General features: G+C 32.4%; 1 protein-coding gene across 5 annotated transcripts in view; it reads right to left on the bottom strand.

Annotated features, from left to right (window-relative positions):
• LOC105452568 (TGF-beta receptor type-1) overlaps positions 1-23137 on the bottom strand; it is a 34238-nt gene extending 11101 nt beyond the window's left edge. For 2 of the 5 annotated variants that reach the window (XM_011693777.1, XM_011693779.1), the window contains exons 1-3: positions 23024-23137; positions 14061-14178; positions 2032-2240 (exon numbers count right to left, since the gene is read on the bottom strand). In XM_011693777.1, the coding sequence (XP_011692079.1) occupies positions 2032-2240; positions 14061-14178; positions 23024-23108 (412 nt within the window). In that variant the 5' untranslated portion in view covers positions 23109-23137. Of the gene's footprint in view, positions 1-2031; positions 2755-6474; positions 6844-14060; positions 14179-23023 lie in introns of those variants that run through there. The other 3 variants (XM_011693781.1, XM_011693782.1, XM_011693780.1) reach the window with 3 other exon arrangements.
• Positions 23138-24761: the final 1624 nt, after the last annotated feature.

The following is a 24761-nucleotide window of genomic DNA, read 5'->3' as shown; positions in this document are numbered from 1 at the left end:
TATCTATAAATTTGAAATAAAAAATTTAAGAGTAATACGCTTAAATATTATATATGCTTATGTAATTTTTTTAAACACTCTGAAGATAATATGCGCGATGCGTAATTTATATACCTATATATATCTTGTATTATATAACGAAACAGCAATGCCATTCTGTAGCAGTAACAAAGTATCAATTTTTATTCGGTAAAAAATCATTCAAAAGCAAAAAAAATATATGAGGAACGCGATCAGGATAGAGAGACCTGTCGGTCGATGGCAGCCATTCTGTCCGTTCCTTGTCTTGTCAGCTTGGCACAAGCAAGATAAATGACGCGAGAACGTGAAACATGGGGGAATACAGAGGAGAGAGTGGTGTGAAAAGTGCGCGCCCAGACAATTCACAAAAGCGTAGAAAATCGATAATCGATACCCCGCTTTTCTCATCACTGTCGCACGCGTGCCTTACCAAGGTTGCCATCGGAAAAGTCCTTTTCCCGCTAATTCATGATCTGCGAAACGAAAAGCTGAAGCAAAGCAATGACGGATTTATGTTTACAGTAGAGAAAATACATTTTTTAATTAAATATTTTAATTAAAAAATATGTATTTTTAAAAAATTAAGAAATTAGAAAATTAAAAAGTTATAAAAGCAGAATAAAAAATTGTAAAGCAGTAAAACGAAATAAAATACAACAAAATTAAAAATTTTTTTAAAATCATGTATTATGTAAAAAGACTATACATATAAAAATAATGAACAATAGATTTGAATCTCCGAAACTTATAAATCTGCCATTGCTTTCATTGCTGCAAAGTGCTGTTGACATGAAATTGAAGCCTCAAAAAGTTTCGCAGATTGCATTACTTGTCAGGATTCAATGACTTATTTAAATATAAGTATTCCTCCTTTTCTCGCTTTCCGAGCCTCGTTGCATCGTTGAGCATCAAGAGTGAATCAAGAGTTTTTAATGCGTAAGTTGTTATATAAGTTGGTGATGAAACAACGCACTCAAAAGTTACCAAATCATCATGAGACAAAGAAATAGATGATTTAACAGATGAGAATTGTTAATTAGTCAATTGTAGAATCATTCGACGTTTCAATAAGCTATCAATATAATTTCAATTCTTTTTCAAAATAAATTTATATCATTTATATATTTCTAACGACGCTCTCAGTATTTAGCTGATAAATTATTTACTTAATTTTGTTAAACTATCAAGTGCAATTACACGTGACGGCTGCTGTTAGTTATCTGTGTAAATCATCTTGTTGCAACTCAACGATTACAAAGGCAAAACCTATCGCTCGCATCACATCACGGACGGATGATCCATTCAGGACGGACAAGGCAGGAAATGCATCCGACCATAAACTGCTTTGTCTCGATAAATATTATATTACAAAATAAACAATAAATTATTATTTTAAAAATTTAGTAAGTATTAATAGTTATAACAATAGAAATATAAGCAATAAAAATTTCACTGATCACAGATTATAATAAGAATGCTCATTAATGGCAAAAAATTGTGAAAAAAAATTGTTTTTAATATTAAAATTCTATTTGAAGCAAAAAGCCTTTTAGAAAACATAAATGCCATATTATTAATATAGTCTGTTAAGTTTCTCAATATCAAATATCGTACTTATATTTTGCTGGATTATTGATCTAATGGCATTGATGGCACCACACCTATATTGCACAATCAAACTAATACAACAGCCTTATTAATGAAAACATTCTAGTTTACATAATCCATAATTATACAAATAATCTTTAGCACATGTTATTTTAATAAACAGATTACAAATTTTTTATTCGAATTATGAATTATTGAAGTTTTATTTTAATTTTTATCTAAAATTTTTTTTCTGATCTAGATGAATATTATTTTCAGTATTTCCGTCATTGAATCCTTTAGATTTATCGACCATTTCGTTTTCGCGAGTATCTCGTTCAGCGGAGAAATGAACTTCGCTGCCAGAGCAACCTTGGAGGTGACGAATTTCGCGGCAGCCGTTTTAGCTGCGATTTATTGTACCTCTTCCGAGGTGGTTCGCAAAACGAGAATACGACCGACCTCTGGACTCGTGAGTAGGAAAGAAAGGCCTTAGATCGCGATTGCAGTAGTCAGAATGATCGCAACAGGCGACCACGAATTCGATGCCATCTAGACCGCGCAGTGTACTGTTTGTGGTGCACCAGACAGAGTGTTCGGTGTCCGGAAAGAAGCTCATCTTATTGTAACACCTGGGAAAATAATTTACATAACGAGTACTGCCGCGGACCAGACTATGGCGTTCATGTCGCCGAAAAGTGGAAACACTCCACAGCTGCCGTAAACTGTAAAATGATGTAATGTGAATCATGTGGAGATTGCGGATAAAGTTTATTAGCGAATCACTGGAATAAAATTTTGATAGGATAGTATTCAAGGGAGATAAAGAGGAATAAAGGAATGCTAATGGCAGCATTTTAATTGGCTCAGTATGCTACGACGCATAGTTTAATAAGCTGCAGAAAGATAATTAGCATACATCTAGACATAATTGCGTCGGTTAGCCTTGATCGTAATTGAGTTTCATTTATTGATTTTCATTTATAATTGAAATTATAATTTAGAGCCACAATATTTAAAAATTTACAGTTATAGTTTAAAATGAGAAAAACTATAATGAATCAAAGCACTAGCTAACCAAAGCAATTAAATCTTTGAAAAGGTCTACACATATTTAAAAATGAGAAAAGTTGAAGAAAATATTATAGAAGTGACGAGAAGAGCAATCAAAATTTTGAAAAAATCTATATTTTAATAATAATTATAAAGTATTTTATTTTACAAAAATATATAGAGAAAATTGGAAAACATTTTAAAACATATCACATTTTTCTCGGTTATGTACATATGTGTAGACTAGTATAAGTAAAAATGTACACAATATTTTGTAATTTTTACATCAAAATTCTACAAGCGAGAATTACTTAACAAATTTGAAAATAATTTTTTAACTTTAACTAAATTAATTAGATTAGTTATTTTTTCCTTGCAACAATTCATCAATTGATAAATATTCTGACAATACGTTTTAAATTTTTATTCAAATAAAACCAATTTAAAATAAAAAGATTTTCATGAGCAACAAAACTTTATCTTTCAGTTTATTTTAAACTTTATGTAATATTAAATACTAAAAAATTTCCGTAGTTTAATTTTCCAGGAAATTTTTTCAGTCGAATAAATTTGATTAAAAAAGAAGAATATAAATAAAAATGTATATACTAAAATTTCTTGAGAAATTATGAAACTTGACGTAAATCTTACAATATACTGTACATTAATCAAAATCCATTAATCATATCAAAACATTGATAATAAGATATTTAATTTTACTATTCATAAATAAGGCCAAAATCATATAAATACTCTTCAAATTCCATAAAAGTATTCAACACAGCTAATACAGAGATAATAAATACATAAAGTCAGATGGCATGCAGAAGAGAAAATAAGTACTTTAATCCTAATTAAGCCTTACAATCTCAAGAAAGTTCTCTAGTAAATTATTGCGAAGATTAAAAAAAACTTGACATGAGATGTAAAAGATGCATTATATATTAGAAAAATATCTATCACTTAAAACAATTAAATAAAATAAGTCCATAAGTGAAAATGAGATAGTAAATCTAATCATAATGTACAATCTTTTGCAAAATTGGATCCCTCATGTCAACTTTCTAAATATTTTCCGACATAATAATAGGTCAAGTCAGCAAGTGTGTATAATACATTCTTGCGGAAGTTAATACAGAGAAACTGCAAATCTTGTAGAAAATCTGACGGTTACGGGATGCGGGAAAGATATTTACAAAAGCTACCCTTTCTCACGTGGGTCACGCTAAACGAAATTACTACGGGACTGTACTATCGTTAAAGAGTGCAGAGAAGAGAGCTATGACAACATGCTACCGGTCCTTTCCGAGTTCACTCAGGAGGATTTCCGGCGTACGACTAGTAAGAAAAAAAAAATACAGGAAAAGATCTCCTTGAAAGCGACTACAAGCTCCGAAGGTGGCAAACATCTCGGTCGAACGTTACAATAGCGTCATACAATAACATATTATCTTGTCTAATTTTTCCCTACAGATGTTATTTATATTATATTAATCTCAACACCAATTGTTAATTCTGAGATTTATCTGGATAATTTTGCAGCTTATAATGCGATCAATGATATAAATAATGTGGGCGTGAGCTGCTCAGGAAGGACAGAAATAATTATAGTAATGGAAATTAATTAAATGCTAGAATCTAGATGATTTATCATCGCTTATCTGTACCACTTCTTATTGCTTGCGGAAAAAAAACAAGACATAGATCACAGCAATCGATAAAAATAACTTACGTATTTATACATAATACCACAAGAAATGTAAATAGCTACATCAAGAAATATAAATATCTATGAGATCTAAAACACTCATCAGCGTAACAGGGGCGCATTACATTAACGTATTAATGAAATATTATTAATATTGATAATATTCTGATACACTAAATTTAGTTTGACAGTCATTTAATTGAAGATTTAATTCTCACTATGGTAACTCCAATAACAGAACTTTACTATATTCCATTGTAGTTAAAAAAAAAGTTATATAAAAAAGTTCGACGCATTACGCTTTATTGGACGTAATAAATGGCGAAAGAGAGCTTAAAACTCATACGCGAATACGCAAATAGTGCGTCGCATATATAGGTCTACGTCTAGCGTGTAGCAGTGTTTCAGAGAAGCCTTCTATTCTCTACAAAATATATATATATGTATATATAGCGCACATGGCTACAGATATAGAAACCTACAGAATCTGCCAAAATCGTCGGCTGATATTTTAGGAGATAAATTCTTTAACTAACTTTAATTCTTCTTTCTCTAGCACAAAGGAACAAATATTTTTCAACTTGTAAGTAATTAAAAGTATAGAGAGTTTATCAAATTAAAATCCAAGAATATATAAATACAATAAAAAAAGATACATAATTCTCCTTTTTATTAAAAACTAAATAAGTGTTTTTTTTTTAGTATCATAATTGAAGGAAATTTAATATTAGAAAATATATTAATCGTTTATTTACACTTTTTTCAGGAAAAAAACGACGGATTAAAATAATCTACTCCCAAAATATATCATCCAATGATTTTTATACATTTCGTATAAAACGCATAGATAACGGCAGCGGGAGCGCGATAGAGAGCGTGTCCGAGCGGGTTGGAGATGATAATGCGCGGGCGAAACAAAGATATATATATACACTGGCAGAACCATGACGTAACACTTTATTCCGATCATAAAAAAATATCCCGCGACTCGGCTGATTCTCTGTAGCTACATAAAAACGCTGTAACTGTTGCTCGAATCGTTTCTGTTTCATCAAACGATAGAACTAGCTTTAGATTACGTACAAATCCTTTCGCAATACCAATATCTCCTTTGTATATTGCAAATGTTTTAAATTAAATTTTTATTGTAGTAAAAATTCTTGAATTTTTTAAAATAAAATTTGGCTCGTTTACAAGAAAAAAATATAGAAAATATAAAATATTTGTTAAAAATAAAAACAAATTTATCTAGCAAAATAGTTTCTTCGATTGCAATGATTACTACAAATGATTGAATTAGTATATTTTTATTTCAAAAAATATATGTACTCTATGGAATACTTTTTTTTTAATATTCTGTATTTTGAACATGCGATTAAGCAAGTAATAGAGTACTTACGCGAAATACACATTCGCGAAATTCGATAGTTCTATTAAACGAGCAATAGTTTATCTTGCATAAAATAATCCGATAGCAATAAAAATCTGATTATAACCGTTATATTAATTATATATAAATAAAGTTAATGTAATAAAATTAATTAAGGATATATTAACTTATATAAACAAGAACTCGATAGTTTTGGAAGTTACTGCGAGTAAAGCTGCCCCTTTAACGCTTTAAGTAAATAGTTGCGTGAGATAGGTCAAACTAGCTTCAAACTTGGAAACAGTTTCTTCTTTGTGCCACATACACAATTACGTGTTTCGCTTTGATTCTTGTTAAACTTAGTTTATATAGTTTTAGGAATTTTTTTGTATATACTATTCTATCCTACAGTACTCATACTATTTAATATGACTAACATCACGAATATTTTAAGTTTACAAATAATCGTGCAACTGCTACGTTTTAATTATTAAACATCGTTCTCTCCAATAATACCTACACCGTTTTGAAATTCGTTATGCAGACCGGTATGGATCGACAACCAAAAAAATAACCAACTAAAACTCCGAATTCGAAGTAGAGCGAGAATATATTTTACAAGTCATGTTGCAGAGATAGAGAAAAAAAAAGAGAGAAAGTGAGAAAGAAGAGCTTGCAGCTAAAGCCTGTGCCACCTGCAGAGTTTTCGTGACTTCCAGGTCTGTTTAGACCATACCTTCATTGTTGATAGGGTGTAGCTGAGGTTTGAGATCCTGATTGCAAAAATCCCTCTCTTTGCAGCACTCGATGACGAAGGTCGTGTTTCGCGAGTCGCTCGTCATGCAGAAGATGGGCGGCTCGGGCTGCGGCCCCGGCAGTTGTTTAGGCACGCACCTTCAAGCCGATTTTGCACCAGTTTCAAAAAAACGAGGTAAAGAGAAGGCACAGAGGATAACGCGTGCGACGCGTTCGCATTGAGGCACGAGATGTCAAGGGAAGTCGTATCGTGCGGTTTTAAGGCAAAAACGCAAACTGGGATCCGATTCGATGGTAGCATGGCAAAAAGGGATTTAGCACGCTTCTAAGGCTGCGTTCTGGCTCTGCCTCTATTTAGCAACATCGTCAATTATCCTCTACGTCGTTTGATACAATTCAAACACGTTAAATGACTTATTAACGGAGTAAACGTTCACAAGTGGACCTTTTATAAGTTTTGAGGCTTTTGTATGTAGATATGTATAGATAGGATTTTCAAATCCTTTTCTTGTTTTTTTTTATTTTTGGATCAGTTATACATTTTTCAAATTGCTTAAAATATCGATCTAGCTTCTAAAAAAAATTGTTATACTTTGACTTTAATTATATCGTTTAATCGTGCTACCGAGAATCTTTCCTAATGTTCAATCAAATTTGCTTAATTTGTCTGATAATACTAATCGACTTTTGTTAATTTACCTATGTGACAGCAATTTGCAATTATTATTCCAATTACAATTATCACTCTTCTCAGGAATTTTCTTCTTCAGAAATTGCGTTTGAATGTAATCAATTTTGCTTGAATCTTGCAACAATACGATATCAAGGTAAAGCTGAAAGTCTCTTTGATGATTCAATTGAATAATTGTATCTATACGAATATACATCTGCAGTCTATTAGCGCCGATAACAGCGCGGTAACATTTTGCGAGGTATACGTGCACGCTTCGTTGGGAACACACCCGTTGAGTTATTCCGCAACACAATCCACACGGATGCGGATACTATCGAGAGAACAGGGGATCACTGAGCAAACTCCAGCAAAATCGAAAAAGAAATATTCAAAAAAAAACCAGGAGAGGATGCGAAGAGCGGGAGCTGGTAATCGGGGAGGAGCAAATCCGCAACACCGTGCAACTCAACACACTCTCGTGATACCTGACATGTGGGGGTAGCCAGTCAGTGCTAGCGTATCTTCGTGATTCCTGAAATTCTGTGACTCCTGTCGGGATAGGATCGGGGGCGTACAACCGGTGTATATAACGCGGAGATCCCGCGTCGACTCGCGACGCGGGTCTTTCTATCGATCGGGTTTGTTCTACTATAGTAACCCCGGCGAACTCGAGAAAAGGACAATCTCGGCTCGTCGAGAGACGCGTCAGATCGCCGGAAACGATCTTCAAAGCAGGCACATCTCGCACATTCTGAACAAATCGAACTCGACACAGCAAAGAAAATGTGGGTTAGGGGCAAACGGTAGACACTACGATGCAATATGTGTTAGTTGGAGTCTCTCAAACTTGGCTATTCTACGAAAAAGCGCAGTATTCCACATACTTATAAAAAATGTTATTTTTTTTATATGTCTCTCGTACTGTTCTGGGTTAATAACTATAGAAGCAACACACATGTGTGTGATAGATAATTGCTTCTATGTTATATTAATGTTCTTAATATAGTTATTAACAAATTTATGTGTATATATATATATATATATATATATATATATAGTTTACATTCAAACAATTTAATATCTAGACCTGTATGTGAGATTTGAATACTCTCTTACATTATATTTGAACACCCTCATATAGCTAAGATAGTCAAAAATCACAATCATGTTTTCATAAGATTCTCTTTGTTTCTTTTTCATCAATTTCATATTTACATTTAATTTTAAAAACATTATTGGATGAAAATACACAACTAATTTTCTTACTTTATGTAACTAAGCAATTAAATATTACTTCAGGGAAGTTTTTATTTTTTTCTACGTGATAATCTTATTATTAGAAGACATTGAATTAAACAAAAATATCTGTTTTGTGAAATAATCGAAATAACTTCAGTTTCTTTAACGTTTCCCGAATGTATATATGTATCATCGTCACGTGGAATTTCATTTGCAATATATGTAAATTACACTTCGTCGCGACACGCGCGTCAAGGTGAGCCACACACGCGTCGCGATTCGATCATCGTGAATCGCCTGCGAACTCCCGGGCACGAAATATCTCAGACGTCTCAGTCGTCATCCATATCTTACTGACGCAAATGCCCGCTGATTTAAGCTCGATCGTGTGGTAATTGACTCCATGAGACGAGCCTCCACCGAATGGCATAGTGTGTGCGCCAGTAACAGGACAGTATAAAAAACAGAGTCGAAAGTTGCAGATATCATATCAATAACGTACAAAAATATCGTCTTAGAACGAGAATCAAAACTCATTTAATATATAAATAAAAGATAAATATCATTTTAATCTTTTATGCATAAATTTGAACAGAAGATTTAATTTGATAATTGTTTCAATCTATGTAGATAGTATCACTGTTGCAATATTGTGATAAAAATTATGTTAAATGTAGTACAATTATTTTAAAATCAGATTTGTATTGATATAAAATATAACTTTATAATAACTATTATTTTAAAAAACAATCATGCGTATTAGGTTTATAAAAAAAGTCGGCAAACCTATTTGCACATATTTATAAATAAAACTGATTGTATACTTAATATTTTCGTACGCTTATTTTTAATGAAACGTAAAAGAATTAATGTAAATTGCACGGCAACTAATAAAGATACGAAAGAATAGTTTACAAAACAGATGTGTAGAATAAAAACAACACTCGATTATTGTACAAAACGTAGTTAATAATTTTACTAAATTTATATATGTAATTATTAAATTTTTTCTCATTATATTTTCTTGTTGTGTTTCTATTTCCATAGCAACTTCGCAAAAATTTGTATGTATATGCATTTGTATGTTTGGCTAATCAATGTAAACGCGGCAAACGCGCGCATGTAAAAAAATGTATAAATCTAACTCCTCGTCTAACTCTAATTTGATTTTCTAAAAATAAACGTGTTAATGTAGACACGAAGCTACGCAATATTAGGCGGCTATTTAGCATTAAATATGCGATGATAAAATACGATGCGATAACGATTTATGTCGCGTTGTTATTATACTACGAAGAACACGGTGATTATACAAGGCACATTTTTCAACTGCAAAAAAACTCATCACCGTATAGAGTATACGTAATTTCGTTCGCTTAGGAACGCTACTTCTTCTATCGTTTACTCTTGTTATTTTGAAAATCATGCTGTTCACTCGATTTTCGTGGGGTTAATTTGTGACGTTATATTATAAAAAAAAACGGTTACATTATACACACAGGTATACAGATAGTAAAAATCCTCATCAATCGCGAATCCTTGAAAGAATACCTGAAGATAATTCGGACGTGTTGGGAGATAATAAAACTGGGTATAAATTCAGGTTGCAGAAGTCTTTATCGCAGCAGATCCGCGAGAGATAGGTGCTCGGCTTGCTCTTGCAGAAACGGGGTGCTTCCGGCGGCAGCCAGTTGCTTCGATCGAGGCACCTTTTACAACATCACAATTCTGCGTTTAATCCGAAAAACTCGCGCATCGGTCGCGATTCCATAAGCCAAAATTCCGAAGTATTATGTATGGAAATATCTTCTTGTAAATATGATACACATATCTGGTGCCAATTAATAGTTGGAATTTTGAAAGCATTGATTAACTCTCCCTTTCGAAAATATAAATATATTTATATTTATATTTATATTATTACTGTAATATCAATGTAAATAATCTAAGTAGGCTATTTCTACTCATTTATGTATATTTTCTTTCCCTCAATATACACACTGGAATTCACATTTCTAATATTAAATAAACTACAAAACTCTAGATTTCTTTTGCGCTATAATGACAATTTTCTATGATATTATATATGCATATATTCATTTTATATGTACAATACAATGTAATTCTGTACATATTTATTACAATTTTTGCATAATAAAATTCTAGTGATACTTCACGCTCTGTTTTATCTATCTATAAGACAAGAAGAAACAAGAAAAAATATCTGCGACTCCCCTTTTGACTTTAATTTACTTTTGATGGATCGACATATTCTGAAATCCTCAACACATACGTCGCGAATTCGCGCTTGCGACGCGACATACGTCAATATATTTTGCATTCATACGATCGCATATAAAATTGCCTCGTGCTGCTTTCACACTACGGCCGGATCAAGTAATCTCGGTCGCGCTATTTTCAATGCGATCTCCGGCCGAATTATCCGAATTATCCGTCTGGCGCATTAAGCATTTAGGAGCCGTCCGCACGTCTGCGACCTCAGATCGTCGCATTGGTCGGACTGTCTCGGTCGATCTTGTTTGATTTTAAGAGTGCATCGTTTTCAAATCGGGATACCTCATAATCATTACACCGACGATTATTAACAGATAAATCGATAAATTTCGATTCGCGTCTCCGAGATTCTTTCAGAATACGTAACGCGCGTTTATCAAATTAAAAAATAGACACGATTGATAGAGAAGACACACAATTTTTTGAGACTAATATCAACTCAAGTAATACTCATTTATCCGTAATATTTATTTATCAAAAGTAAACAAGGATAGAAACAGTGAAACTATACAAGTAAATAAGAAATATAACGCAAATGATCCGGGAAACAGTTTCCTATTTAAAGGGCCAAATATATCAGAAACTATTAACATTATAAGTTAAGTTATTATTGAACCATACTTCTCAAAGAATAGAATATATAATTATTATTCAACAACAAAGTCTAAATTTTACTCCTTATAGAATCATAAAAAGATACTGCAACAAAACTGGATTTTCACACATCTAGTTCTTATATAAAACATAAACTTTCTGCACATATAGTCTCATAAAAATCATAATTTATATAAAATTTTTTAATTTATATAAAATCTTATGTTTTATGTATTGAAGGAATGTTTTCAAAGGTATATCTAGTGGTCAATTGGTATCTAAAATTAAGAACATTTATTAATTTTTATTATAAAACTACGTAATGGGAATAAAAACTGGAATAGAATAGACTACATCATACTGATTTTTATAAAATGTTAGATATTAGATTTATGTAAACTAATAATATCAATTCGAAATGGAAATTATGGAGATAACAAAAACTATGAAATTAAATGTTATTTAATTTTAGAATATTTTTTTGAAAGTATATTGCAAAACAACATAACTATATTAATTATATATCGTGTACAGCAGCACTAGATTTTCGTCCTTTGGACATGATGTACCGCTGAGCATCGTCCATGATAAAGAAAATGCCGATCTTTACAGGGTCGAAGGTCGAGTTTGCAATATACTTCGTATACACGTACTGCGTGTTATCTTTTCAACTTTTGACCTCTTCGATCATGGCGAATGTTTGCAAGCTTTTCCGAAGCTATTGTAAATTTAGATAGATGGGCTTATGCATCATTTGCACATGAAGATGCCAATAAAGATAGCAATAAAATTGCTCTGTAATGTCAGATGATAATGCGAATAAAATTTGCAAAGTTTTAGAATTAACTTTGCATATTTATAAAATAAGACTCTTCGGTATATTATACAATTTTTGATAGAATTTTAATAAATAATCCGATTAAATAATGGAACGTGTTATTAAAAGACAAATTATAAAAAAAGGTTTTATTTTGTGATTAAAGATAGTGAACTTTTATAGTACAATTTAAATATTTTATTATAATCTGCGGTATAAAAGTTTCAATATATAATGTTACGATTTTGGAACAAGCACTTTTTATATGTGACCGTTTCAATTAAAATTTTAAATAGAAGAAAGACATATCGTGCAATATCACATATCTTCATCAAAGTAAAATTGTATTATTCTTTTTTTCTCTCTATATCTCTTCCATTTATTATTCACTTATAAGTTTATTTTAGAATAAATGCGAATCAAGTACATAAATAAAAGAAGTTTTATTTTAAATGTTTCGTATAAGATTTGGAATATTTTATTTTTCAAAAATATATATATGCAAAGATTAGATTTATATAAATCATTGGGAATAATTTTTATAGAATTAAATTATATAATTTAATATCCTAAGTAAAAAAATTATTCAAGGTATCATTAAAAAAATCCTGACTTTAAGAAGCGCAACGAATTGCATTGAATAATGCGTTTCACGTCCAATAAAAATTCGTTCATCCAAGGAGTTTTAACCGACTTAGCCGGAACGATCGCCAAAAGTGTACCGTATAAATTCGTATTCAGTGACTCTCGTCCACATTTCTTATGATGTATTTAATAAATGATTATCCCTTATAGTTACGACAATCTCATCTGCTTGGATTGAATTGAAATTTGTGTATGGCTACCCCCACGCTTGCGCGTAAGAAACTTCCTCGACGTATTCGAAATCGATACCGCGGAAGAAGGGAAGGTAACATCGAATTTCGCCCCGAGTTTGCCCTGCGATCGATCGCGACCAGAATTTCCATGGGCCATAACGGTCGAACTTGAAGTCTTACCGCGCGTCGCAGCGTTCGGTAGCGTTACCAACGCGACGACTAGCCGACAACAATAATTCGTTTCCGCCGAAAAGGGCGCTAATCATGGCCCGGGCGAGAGCGCGGGCTGGAAAACCGGCTAAACGTTCATTCGTGGAAACCACGAGGGCATCGATCGCAATGTCGAAGCGAAACCGCCGGAGGCCATCGTTCGATAGGAATGTTACGCGGCATTTCTCGCAAATGATCAGTGACCTGAACCGTATAAAATACACAAGTCTCATATGTGATAAACATTATATAAGAAAATATTCTAAGTAAATATTCTGCCCACTAGTGTTTAGCCAATGATCCAATCGGACAGACGAAGATATCTCTTATGGGTCATTAATTTAAAATTTAAGAAAAAAACACTAAAAATTAAATTCTAATAATATATAAAGTTTTATAAAAATATATGTACATTTATTCACATATGAATAAATAATATAGTATTTTAATAAATATTATAGATAACGCGAAGAACCTGGATCATGTTTTGTTGAGAGAAAGAGAGAGAGAGAGCTTAGAAAATCTGCACTAATATTAATTAGTGTCATTGATCGCTTACTAAGACATCGGTCCAGACATCATAATGACTATTCGATTCATTATGTATGTCAAATTGGTTAATTGTGATGTGAACCTTTCTTTCGAGACGTACTCGGTTTTTACTCCTAATCGATCGTGCGTAATAAATCATTTTGTTAATATTCAATGATCTGACGTATACCTTAATTGATATAATATACTGAAAACTAATGGAGAAAGTAAATGTAATTTATGGGAAGTCGGAAGAGCTTGCCGGTTTCGATCAAATGCTATTCGATTGACGGCAAATCTACCGATGACCAAGAGATGAGTCAATAAAAGGGAACTTTGAGTGTAAATCGCATGTACTCATCAATAAAATCAACGTGCAAATACATTACCTCCGAGCATACGAAATGGAGTTGGTTTTCGTGTCCAGGCTCGTACTGGCGAAACAATAACCATCAGACACGCAGGTGAAATTTGTATGCGGACATATATCGCAAAAGCAGTTTATTCCTGAAAACAAAATAAACTTATTTAGTTATAAAATATAGATTCGGAAAAAAATTTTAATTTTCTTATTTCTTATATCAAAATTTAAAAATGTGTTTTTTTCTGCAAAGTTTTGATTATATAACATATTATGTTTTTTTATAATTTCCATTTCCAAATATTATATATCAAAATCAAGTAGATAAAATAATGTACCAATAATATTAAATTAACAGTAAATTTAATTAGAATATTGCGGACAATCATATCTTTTATCTTTTACAATTTATAAAATTATATAAATTAATTTATTTTAAATTAGATATTATGAAAATATCGATTTCTTTTATAAGTGTACGTCATTATTACATATCACAATTTTTTATATTGTTATCGGTTTATAATAATACACTACCATATCAATAAATATCAATAAGAGCATATAAATGTAGATGGATTAATATTTTTTCACTTTTCTTACGTAAACTTTTGCTACTAACAATAAGTATATGTATTATTTGATGATATCGAGTTCTAGAGGCAAAATAAATTTTGCGAAAGAGCGCTTGCGTGGTTCGGTATGAAATGGAAGAAATATGGGAAGGAAGATATTATCGTGAAATGCTATACGGCACTTACCACAATTGAGGGGCAGTTTATTTTACGATAATACAACATCGTCGTGAGTTTCGCAAATATTGACATACAATTTTTAAGATACTTGAATACTTATCAATTGCAATTACTCTTTGAGATAAATTTAGAAATTTTTACAAAGAACAATTATTACGAAATTTAAATTATCAAGAAAACACTTAGAGAACTAAAAATACAAAAATGTAAACGTCGAAAACATTAAATACTTATCAATTGTAATTACTTTTTGAGATAAATTTAGAAATTTTTACAAGAAACCATTACTGTACAGAATTCAAATTATCAAGAACATACTTAGAGAACTAAAAATATAAAAAAGTAAATGCCAAAATCATCGATCTTATTACAATCAATTAAAAAATTTTTCCATGTTTAATTTATAATTTACATTTTAAAAAATGTATATGCTTAAAAAAAGAATCTAATGTAAACTTCAAAAAATAAACAGTAAGAAGAAAGGTAAGAGATTTAAAAAAATATATTTCGAGAAAATATAGAAATAAGTCTGATAACAGTATTACATTGACTGACAGACTTGCTACTTTGATGTGCTTTCTGCTTGCCAAACTGAAGAGAAGAAAATAGACAGTGCGTAAAAAAATAGCGAGCGGACTCAAGTAAGACCTTGGAGCTTGAGTGGTTACACTCAGGTATATCGCTACTTTTATGGAAGCTAATGCAAACCAGCGATGAGTGCGCTGAAACTTTAGCACTATGTCTTAATATAACTTTTATTTTTTCTGAGATACAATTTAAGTGGAATTTTATATATCAAAGTTAAAAAGTCTAATTAAATTTTATTTTGTAATATTTTGCATTATAAGTATAAATTATATAAATCAATGTATACATTAAATGCGACTGAAAATATGCAATATATTTTCTTCAGCATATACATTATCCGCTTTGTTATAAAAGAATTATAATTATTTGACCAGTAATTTTAATTACTCATCTATGTGTGTAATTCTTCGAGAATTGCTGAAGAGAAGACAAATTACGTCTAAAACACTGTTTCCAATATCTGTGTTTTTGCTATTTACACATTAGTATTGAAATATCAAAATATGAGATAATAAGCAATACATTAATATATGTTTTCGTAAAAGCAAAATGGTCTAAATCAAAATTTAATTAATATAACACAAATTATACAAATCTATTTTTTTTGTTTAATCTACTGACATAAAATTTAATTATTATTAAAAGAAATAAATATTATGTGTTTATTCATTAACATGAATAAAAAATTATTTGAAAAGAAAAATAAATTTGTACGCATAAAACAATATGAGTTACGTATAACAATCAATTTCAAGAAAGATATTTTATGCGTGAGATTATGCCAAGGATTATGCTATATATGCAGATATATTATAGTTTAATGCGTGTTTGAATCCATCAATATAAGTCTTCAACAATCAATCAATATCAGAGCTTTGTGATAAGAAAAATACTCTATTTCGACCGATAATTAATTCAAAATGGTCGTGTTACCATCGCGTAATTTCTTTTTATAAATCTAATTTACAATTCAGCAATATAGAAAAACACGGTTGCGATTTTAAATTCCGCATTCGATCGTTTGAATGAAACCGATTTATTGAAAACGCGAAACAACGATGTTTCTATTAAAAGTCTATTAAAAATCTGAAATTTCAAGTTTTATATTTAATATCAATTGATGATACCAAATATAATAATATAATAATATTGATATGTTATAATTGAAAATATTAATCAAAATTCGTAGAATTCCATATTCAAATAAAATAATAAGATATATTATGATACACGTGCACGATATATCACGTAAATATGTACGTAGGTATAATTTATAAGCAAAATTACTCAAAATTGAATAACATTAAATAAAATCTCTTATAATTGCTTCACATTATGTGTACTTTGTAAAGAGCAATGAAATCATTAAACGAGTTATTAAATTAATGACAGACTAACCGGATTTTACAGAAGAAAACCGATCGATCGTACAAAAAGTATAAAAAGTAATGCAGCTAACACTAATATGCTATTTGTGACGTATGTAATAAATTCTTTGATAAAATTAGAAGTCATTAGAATTTCCTCAAAATGTTATGCAATTTTTTTACATATTTAATATAATGCTAATTATATATATATATATATATATATATATGTAGTTTAATTGTTTTTTAACTAATTTTATTTTCAGATAATTTTAATTCTTCAAAATTATTTTATTTCTTTATTTTTAATAAATATGTGATTAAATTTGCCATCAAATTTTTACCAAAAAAGAATATAAACAATCTACATTAAATTTCTCAAAAAGATTATAATTTAAAAAACTGTAACATTTTTTAAATACATCAGGATACTGTCAATAATTTCTTACTTAAGATATATACATATATATATATATATATATATATATATGAAATAATTGTATCGCTGACAGCTTTTTGTGGAACAATATGTATTTTTATTATGATGTCTCGTACCCAAGAGAGATAGATGGATATTTTTTTCGCCTGATAACAATCGAAATCGCGTCATTCAATCTCTCTCCCTCGTATCTCGCGGGAGAAAATATTATGACTTCGATGTTTTATTGGACAGTAAGATGACGTACGTATTAAATATTATCTACACAAACGTATTGCGTTCGATCACAGATTACAACTGAAAACTCAAGATGTATGACAGTCGAGAATAGGGACATTGTGCAATGCTGTGATAGTATTTATCAGGCCTTTTGAGCTGATATGATATTTGATGTGCTGCTATAAATAATCATTGTTCGTCCTAAATTTTACAATGCGCTTACAATTGCTATACAGCTTATAAAACCGTGCTATATAACATTACTATATTAATGTATGTATTTGTCTCTCTCTCTCTCTCTCTCTCTCTCTCTCTCTCTCTCTCTCGCAGCTTCTTAACAAACTAAAATATTGGTAAATTATAAAAATAATATATTTAAAAAATGTTATACAAATAATTGCAAGTATAAAATAAAACGTATATACGTTAACCAGATATATACGTTAATCAGATATGGTCTTTCGACGTTAGATTTTTCAGTGGCACCCTAGTACTGGTGTAATCGATTGTATGTATCAAAATTTTTTAAAAACTTACTAAAAAAATTAGTGCTATTTAATTCTAAATAACACAAATAGCTAGATAACGACGTAATGTATAAAGCTCGTACAATTCAATACATTATCATGAGAATATATTTTTATTTAATCGTATTTATATTTTCATCATTATATACTTGATAATAATAAAAATTGGTGCTGCAACCTACACAAGACACGCAAAACTCAAGACCTACCTAAGACATACAAAACTCGCAAACAACATATATATATTAATATACTTAAAACATATGACGATATAAACCTGTACGTTATTTATTCCAACAATATTTAAACGATAAAAGTTTCAACTATAATTAGTAAATGAGAATAATTTATAAATTTCATTTGTGTTCTATTATCTCTTCTATTATAGCTCTTTTAACAATACTAAAACGTCTTCTACTCGAGACATTAGTCAATATTTGCATTTACATGCGCACTACGTTATGTCATATATAGACGCATAAGTGTGTCTCGTTAACGTCGTTACAAACAATAGCCAGTCTCTTTCCTCGAATCTTACGATCGTTTTATCAAACAATCTGCAAACGCTAATGGCCCGTAAGAATCTGTGGAATAACAATGCACCGACGGGATGAAGAAAATGACTGTGCACGGCGCTTTGACTATCGGTTGCAGAAACATCAGAGCGTGTGCTGCTTTTTCAATGAGGCTTTCGAGAGCCCGACATTTACTTGCACAACAATTACCAAACATCGAATCCATCAGAGCGTCGTAAGAGGATATAATAAAGATACTAGAAAATAAATAAAGTGTGCGAGGGATAGTTCATACAGATGAAATATATATATATATACACACACGTGTGTGTGTGTGTGTGTCTGAAAGATAAAGAAACATGACAAGCTTCTTTCATTACGCCAACGATATCGTTAAATCGAGTGCTTCCGAACGAGGTCTTTCTTCCTATAGCAACAAGACATAAAGAATTTTTTTACATTATTTACACAGTTTACTATTTATTTATGTCAATACTTAATTAGGCAAATGTTTTCTAAGCAAGAAAAAATATTACCGCTGGAACAATTGTATAATAAGAAATGCTTTAAAAAATAAATTGAATAATTTAAATATTTTAATTATCATGCTGTAATTACTATGAGTAACGTAATTATTATAGAGTCAATTTAATCTTAAATAAATAACATTAAAATTAACATTAAAGTGGTGAATTAATAAGTAGTAAATAGTGTTAATTAATTTTGTTCCTAATTATAAACACATAAAATGCGATTTGAAATAATAATTCACGATAAGTTAAATATTGATAGTTGAACTTATTACGCTTCTGACAATAATAACCGCTAACAATCTATTTTTGCGATTGTTGAATCATTCACTCTGTGATGCTTCATAGATAACACAATTTCTCACGTGTCGGGGAATAATACTATCTATTAAATGCTATTAAAGTTAGTTAACGAATGGAAATCAAAATTAAATAATGTTTTCCTGAAGATGTGCATTGAAAGCTCGACAGCACTGGTAAAAAGGCGAGGCACACAGATCTCGGAATGTAAGTATGTATCTTAATTAAATATGAATGTGAGATAAGAATGCAGATGGTAGCGATATACATAAATACGTGATGTAAACAAGTTCATGTAATCACTAAGTTGGCGTCTCGAAAACTTTGTACTTGCTAAAAAATCATTCTCATTTGCAATATATTCATTCGAAACATTTCGTTGCTTAAATAATTAAATATTGAAATCTCTAGACATTAATCTTTCCTTAAATTCTATCGTAAACTTAAGCAATATCACGGTTGAATATCTTGATGATAAGAGCACGAGACAAAACTTTCGATATCAAATTGAAAATACATTGCTGTTTTATTTAATTTATTTTTTGACACAATTTGAGATATTTTGAAAAGAAATTATCACACATCTTAAAATTTTTAGACACATTAACCTTTCCTTGAACTCTATCATAAACTTAAGGAATACGATTAAATGACCTTGATAATAAGAACACATTTAAAACTTCAATTTTGAATTGAAAATACGTTGTTACTTCATTTCATGTATTTTTTTCTTTTTTGGCAATTAAGATACTTTAAAGAGAACTTATAATTATATCTGAGAAATTTATTTGCAGATATCAAATAAAAGTAATACAACATATATGATCTCTCTAATAGCATATCTTAATTATTTTATTTTGATTCTCTTATCATTTAAATGTATCAAGTATGTTAAAATAACTGCAACGTAAAATGGCAATGTTGATTTTATGTTGCTTAAAGCGCAATTTTGAAACTATTTTAGTCTTGAAGATACTCCTTTGGAAGTGTGTTATCTGAAGGTCTACGAACCCGCAATACAATTCAGCGATCTAAAAATCTCAAAGGCTATAATAATGCTCATGCACAACGAAGAGTTTATCTGCACAATAAATAACAGATCCGACTGCTTACATATTTAATATTTCTCGCGTCGTAGCGAAACATGAGGCAATTATTTAACGAAGTAAACAAGGATGAGCAAATGTAGCGATTGCGCGAGGATAACCATCTCGAATAATTCTATTTCTGACTTGCATAGATAATTAGGTTATAAAGTTTAAAGAAAAGAAAATGTCTGTAAAATGCAGAGAATTTTATTTCGATCCGTTCTACATTGATTATCAAGCTCATCAAGAAAGTAATAAATTGTGCGTAAAGAGAACGCATGATTAAAATTCTGTGTAACAATAATATGAAAAAAAAAAATGCAAAAAGCAATACTATCAAACAAAACTTTAGAATCACGATAGAATGCATTATAACCCCGGTTAGGAGCTTCTGTCATTTATTGCGAATTTCTGTTCTTTGCTGTGAAACAAAGCATTATACGGTTTACGAGATTGATATATTATCCCAATTATCTTGACATTTGTTTTTATTTTTCGTTCTTGTTTTAATCACCAGTGGAATAATATTCTTCTACTCAAAATTCCTCGTATCGTACGCAGGATGGTAGGATCGGGAATCAGACCCGGGTCTTTCGTTTGATAGGTGACTGCTCTATTATTAAGCTATCCAACGCCGCTATCCCTCCCCCCTCATCCACCTACCTCACCCCGCCCAGTATACCGAGGCATACTGAAGGGGGTAAATCGCGCTTCGATGCGGCGCGGCCCTTGAAAACTTAGAAAGAGTCGCGGAGAGAACACGCGTAGGAACAAACACCGAATGCACCGGCTCACCCTTCCGCATGCTTTTCGGACCTCGTGCAACAACGAGATTAAACGGCCCTTCTGTACACCACGGCGCGGCACGTTACTTACGCAACGTTATGTGCGCGCCGTTGAAGGGGAGAAAGAGCGAGAACGGGGCGGGATGGAGCGGCGAAACGGAGACTGGAACGGAGGGACAGAGGAAGAGACAGAGACGCGAGGAGCTACACAGAGGAGAGCGATAAAACGAGCGCGAGACGAGGCTCGACGAAAAATGTAGAAGGAGAAAAGAAGAGACTTCACACGCACGCACACGCGCACGCATGCTGAACGCACACCGTGGCCGAGGGATGTCTGTCTCTACAAAGCACAACGCGTGGGACAAACAGAAGTGCGTTCAACAAAGAGGCTCGCCGAAATTATTGCGTCTTTTCTTCTTTCTTAACATCGTGTGTGATTTTCCTTTCGTTCGTATTGCCGTCCGCAAGCTGATTTTTAAACGCAACTTGAAAATAACTTCGAACGCAAGTGTTTAGTTGCTCAGCAAAGTCAAATTGTTCAAATATGTACACGTCCAATTCTCTTTCCTTCGCGACGGTAATAGTCGACAATTTAGATCGCACTTATATTGAAGATTAACAAGAAACACGAATTACTTTTACAGGCTGGATTCTTTTTTTAATCATAGATTTCCCTCCCCCAATTTCATTATTTTTAATTTAAATTTTATATTTAATAATTTAATAAGTTGTTTGAATCAATTTTTCTGAAATTGGAATTGTCAACGAGCATATCTATGAACAATAGAAAATAAAAATTTTTACCAATTAAAATAATTAAAGTAATTAATATTAACCAATTAAAGCAATAAATATTACTTGAATTAAGACAAGCATTTTAAAAATTTAATAATTAAAGTTTAATAGCTCTTATTAAATTTAATTAGCGTAATTAAAAGAGGCATACAGGATGGACTAAATACAAGGTACGACCGGAAGAGTGAGTCTATGACTTAAAATAAGTTGAAATGTATAAAATGTTTTTGCATAAGGTTTTGTTTGCAAGAACGCACGAAGTTTGAAAGTTAATCGAGTACGCATGCACTTAACTGATATTTAACATAACGGTTCTCACTACAGACGTATTCTGTATAGTTTGTTTACTGTCAGGACTAACTAATTCAATTAGTTAATTCTTAAGATAGACAAGGTGAATTTATCTAAAACGAAAAATGTTTTATTTCTTACACATTTATTTCTTATTTAGTTGACATATTGTTGAAAATATTGTATTCCGTAAATTATCTTCGATAATGTATTTTTAATGTATTTTAATGTATTTATTTAATGTATTCTTTTACTTCTTCAAGAATTATTTGCAAAAATAATTTTATTTTATTTACATATGATTAACTTCATTAACTTTCAAAGTCCTTCTTTTCAAAAATGAGGCTTTATTTTAAAAAGAGAGAGGAATTTATTTTATCATTTCAACTTATTTTAAACTATAAAATCACCTCGTTGTACCATATATCTCGATCTATCCTACATGATTTTTCGATCTTGTCCAAGTCTTGTTATTTCAATCAAATGTTATCAACATAATTTTGCTGACAAATTCTAATTTTATAAAAGACTTCATACTAAACATATTTTGTAAGTCAGTGTAAACTCTGATTATTTATACAATTTTTATATCTTGAATCTGCATTCCACTGGTAGATGCTACATTCACTGGTGTGTATATATATATATATAACTTTGCGTTTCATATAATTGCGCGTCTGAAATGCACTAGTGCGAAATATCCCGTTAATATCACGCCACGAGGTGTTTTCACGTACACGAGATAAGATCTATAGAGATAAGGCTTCTAGATGACAAGAGTGTATACCATACCGTTCACAGGGCACGACGTGTGGAGCAAGTAGAGGAGCGCCAGGGCGAGGAGGCTCGCCATGCCGTCGTCGCGGACGCCTCTCATCTTGCCTGAGGTTCCGCTGGAGCCGGTAGTCCGCCGTGGTGATGGCGCGGTCCGCTGTCGCGGATCCGCGACGACGAGGAGGGATCGTTGACACGACCGTCCGTCGAGGTCCGCCGGCCTTGGCCGCCGCGGCTCAACGTCGATCGCGGCAGGACCGCGCGCGAGACTCGCGGACGGCGGCGACGACGACCGCTGCCGCCGGCCACGGTATCATCCTCCGGCGCGGCGACCGCGGGGGTGAGGCGAGGTGCCGCCTCGCCGACGAGACACTTGTCACCGCGGTTGCCCTTGCCGCCGCTGTCCGTGCCACTGCCGATGCCGCTGACTCGCGGCGCTCACTCGCATGAAGAGCGCTCGCGTGAGAGCACTTGCCGCTTACGAGGGTGCGAGCGCGACTCGCAACGCGTACCGCACCGCACGCACGCACGCACGCACGCACTGCGTTGTTGTTTTCCTGTAACCGTTGTTGTCCGAGCGTATATCCCGTATATGCCGTTCTCACATTGTCCGTCGAGCCGAACGCGCTCCGGCCACGCCGCGCTCGCGGTTTCTTCCGCCGATCGAACAACAACCCCACCGGCGAGGATCAGCCCCCCAGAGACTGACGAGGAGCGCGGGGTGGTTATTTCGCGCGAGCGGCGATTTCTCAGATACACCTCACGTCGTGCGACGTCGCCGCCGCGAAAGGCGCGCCGCCATTTTCCTACCGACAGGCCCGGCCTATTGCGAATTGCGAATTCTCCTCGACGAACACACCGAAGGACACGCTCACGTATAACCAAGAGGCTTTCACCGTTAATCCATGAGGATATCACTGACAATTGTACGCCGACAGACTCGAAACTTGCAAAAATGACGCTTCACCGAGCATCGTCATCGCCGCCGTCGTCGTCGTCGTCGTCGTCGGCACTTCACGACTCCGGCGCAATCTCGATGCAACTGTCACGCGGGTCGCTCGCTAGAGCTATTCGTGGCTCGCGCTGATCGTCGGACAGCGACTCGTGTGTCGTGTTGCTGCTACTACTGCCGCTACTACCGTTGCTCCATAAAGCGCTCCACGAAACACGTCACTATCTTCCTCAGATTCGTACATAGCTGTACGCTGCTCCACTTTCGCAATTTTATTTTGTGAGTATGTTGAAAATCGAAATGACATAAAAGTCCAATCAATTTCGGCTGAAATAATAAAATCTAAACAAACATCTTCTGTCTGTTATATTAAAATAGATAGTATATCTATTTGCTCCGAATTGACGATGCTTCAAAATACGTTGCGAACATTTAATGCATGGCTTAAAATAATGAAAAATTAAATTAATTACAATTCTACAATACGAAAAACGTTTTTAATACTTTATAATTTATATTTATAACTATTATATTTATAATTTATATTTATATATTTTGTATAAGTATAAATTATACTTTATATAAAAATATACAAGAAACATAAAATATCTACATTGAATTTCTTAATCTATCTGTATTAAAATAGTTAAAAAATTAAAGACCAATCAAGGAAAAAGATAATTATAATTTTAACAGAAAATATTAAATAATTATCTAATTATCATGTGCGAGTTTATACATTGCACATGATAATCTATTGCAGTTTGTAAAGAAGTGCAAAGCGCAAAAAAATTTATTTTTATA

Source organism: Wasmannia auropunctata, unplaced genomic scaffold, assembly GCF_000956235.1.
Source record: "Wasmannia auropunctata unplaced genomic scaffold, wasmannia.A_1.0 LD336029.1, whole genome shotgun sequence".
In the NCBI taxonomy this organism is placed as follows: Eukaryota; Metazoa; Arthropoda; class Insecta; order Hymenoptera; family Formicidae; genus Wasmannia; species Wasmannia auropunctata.
This window is presented reverse-complemented; position numbering and strand designations above follow the sequence as displayed.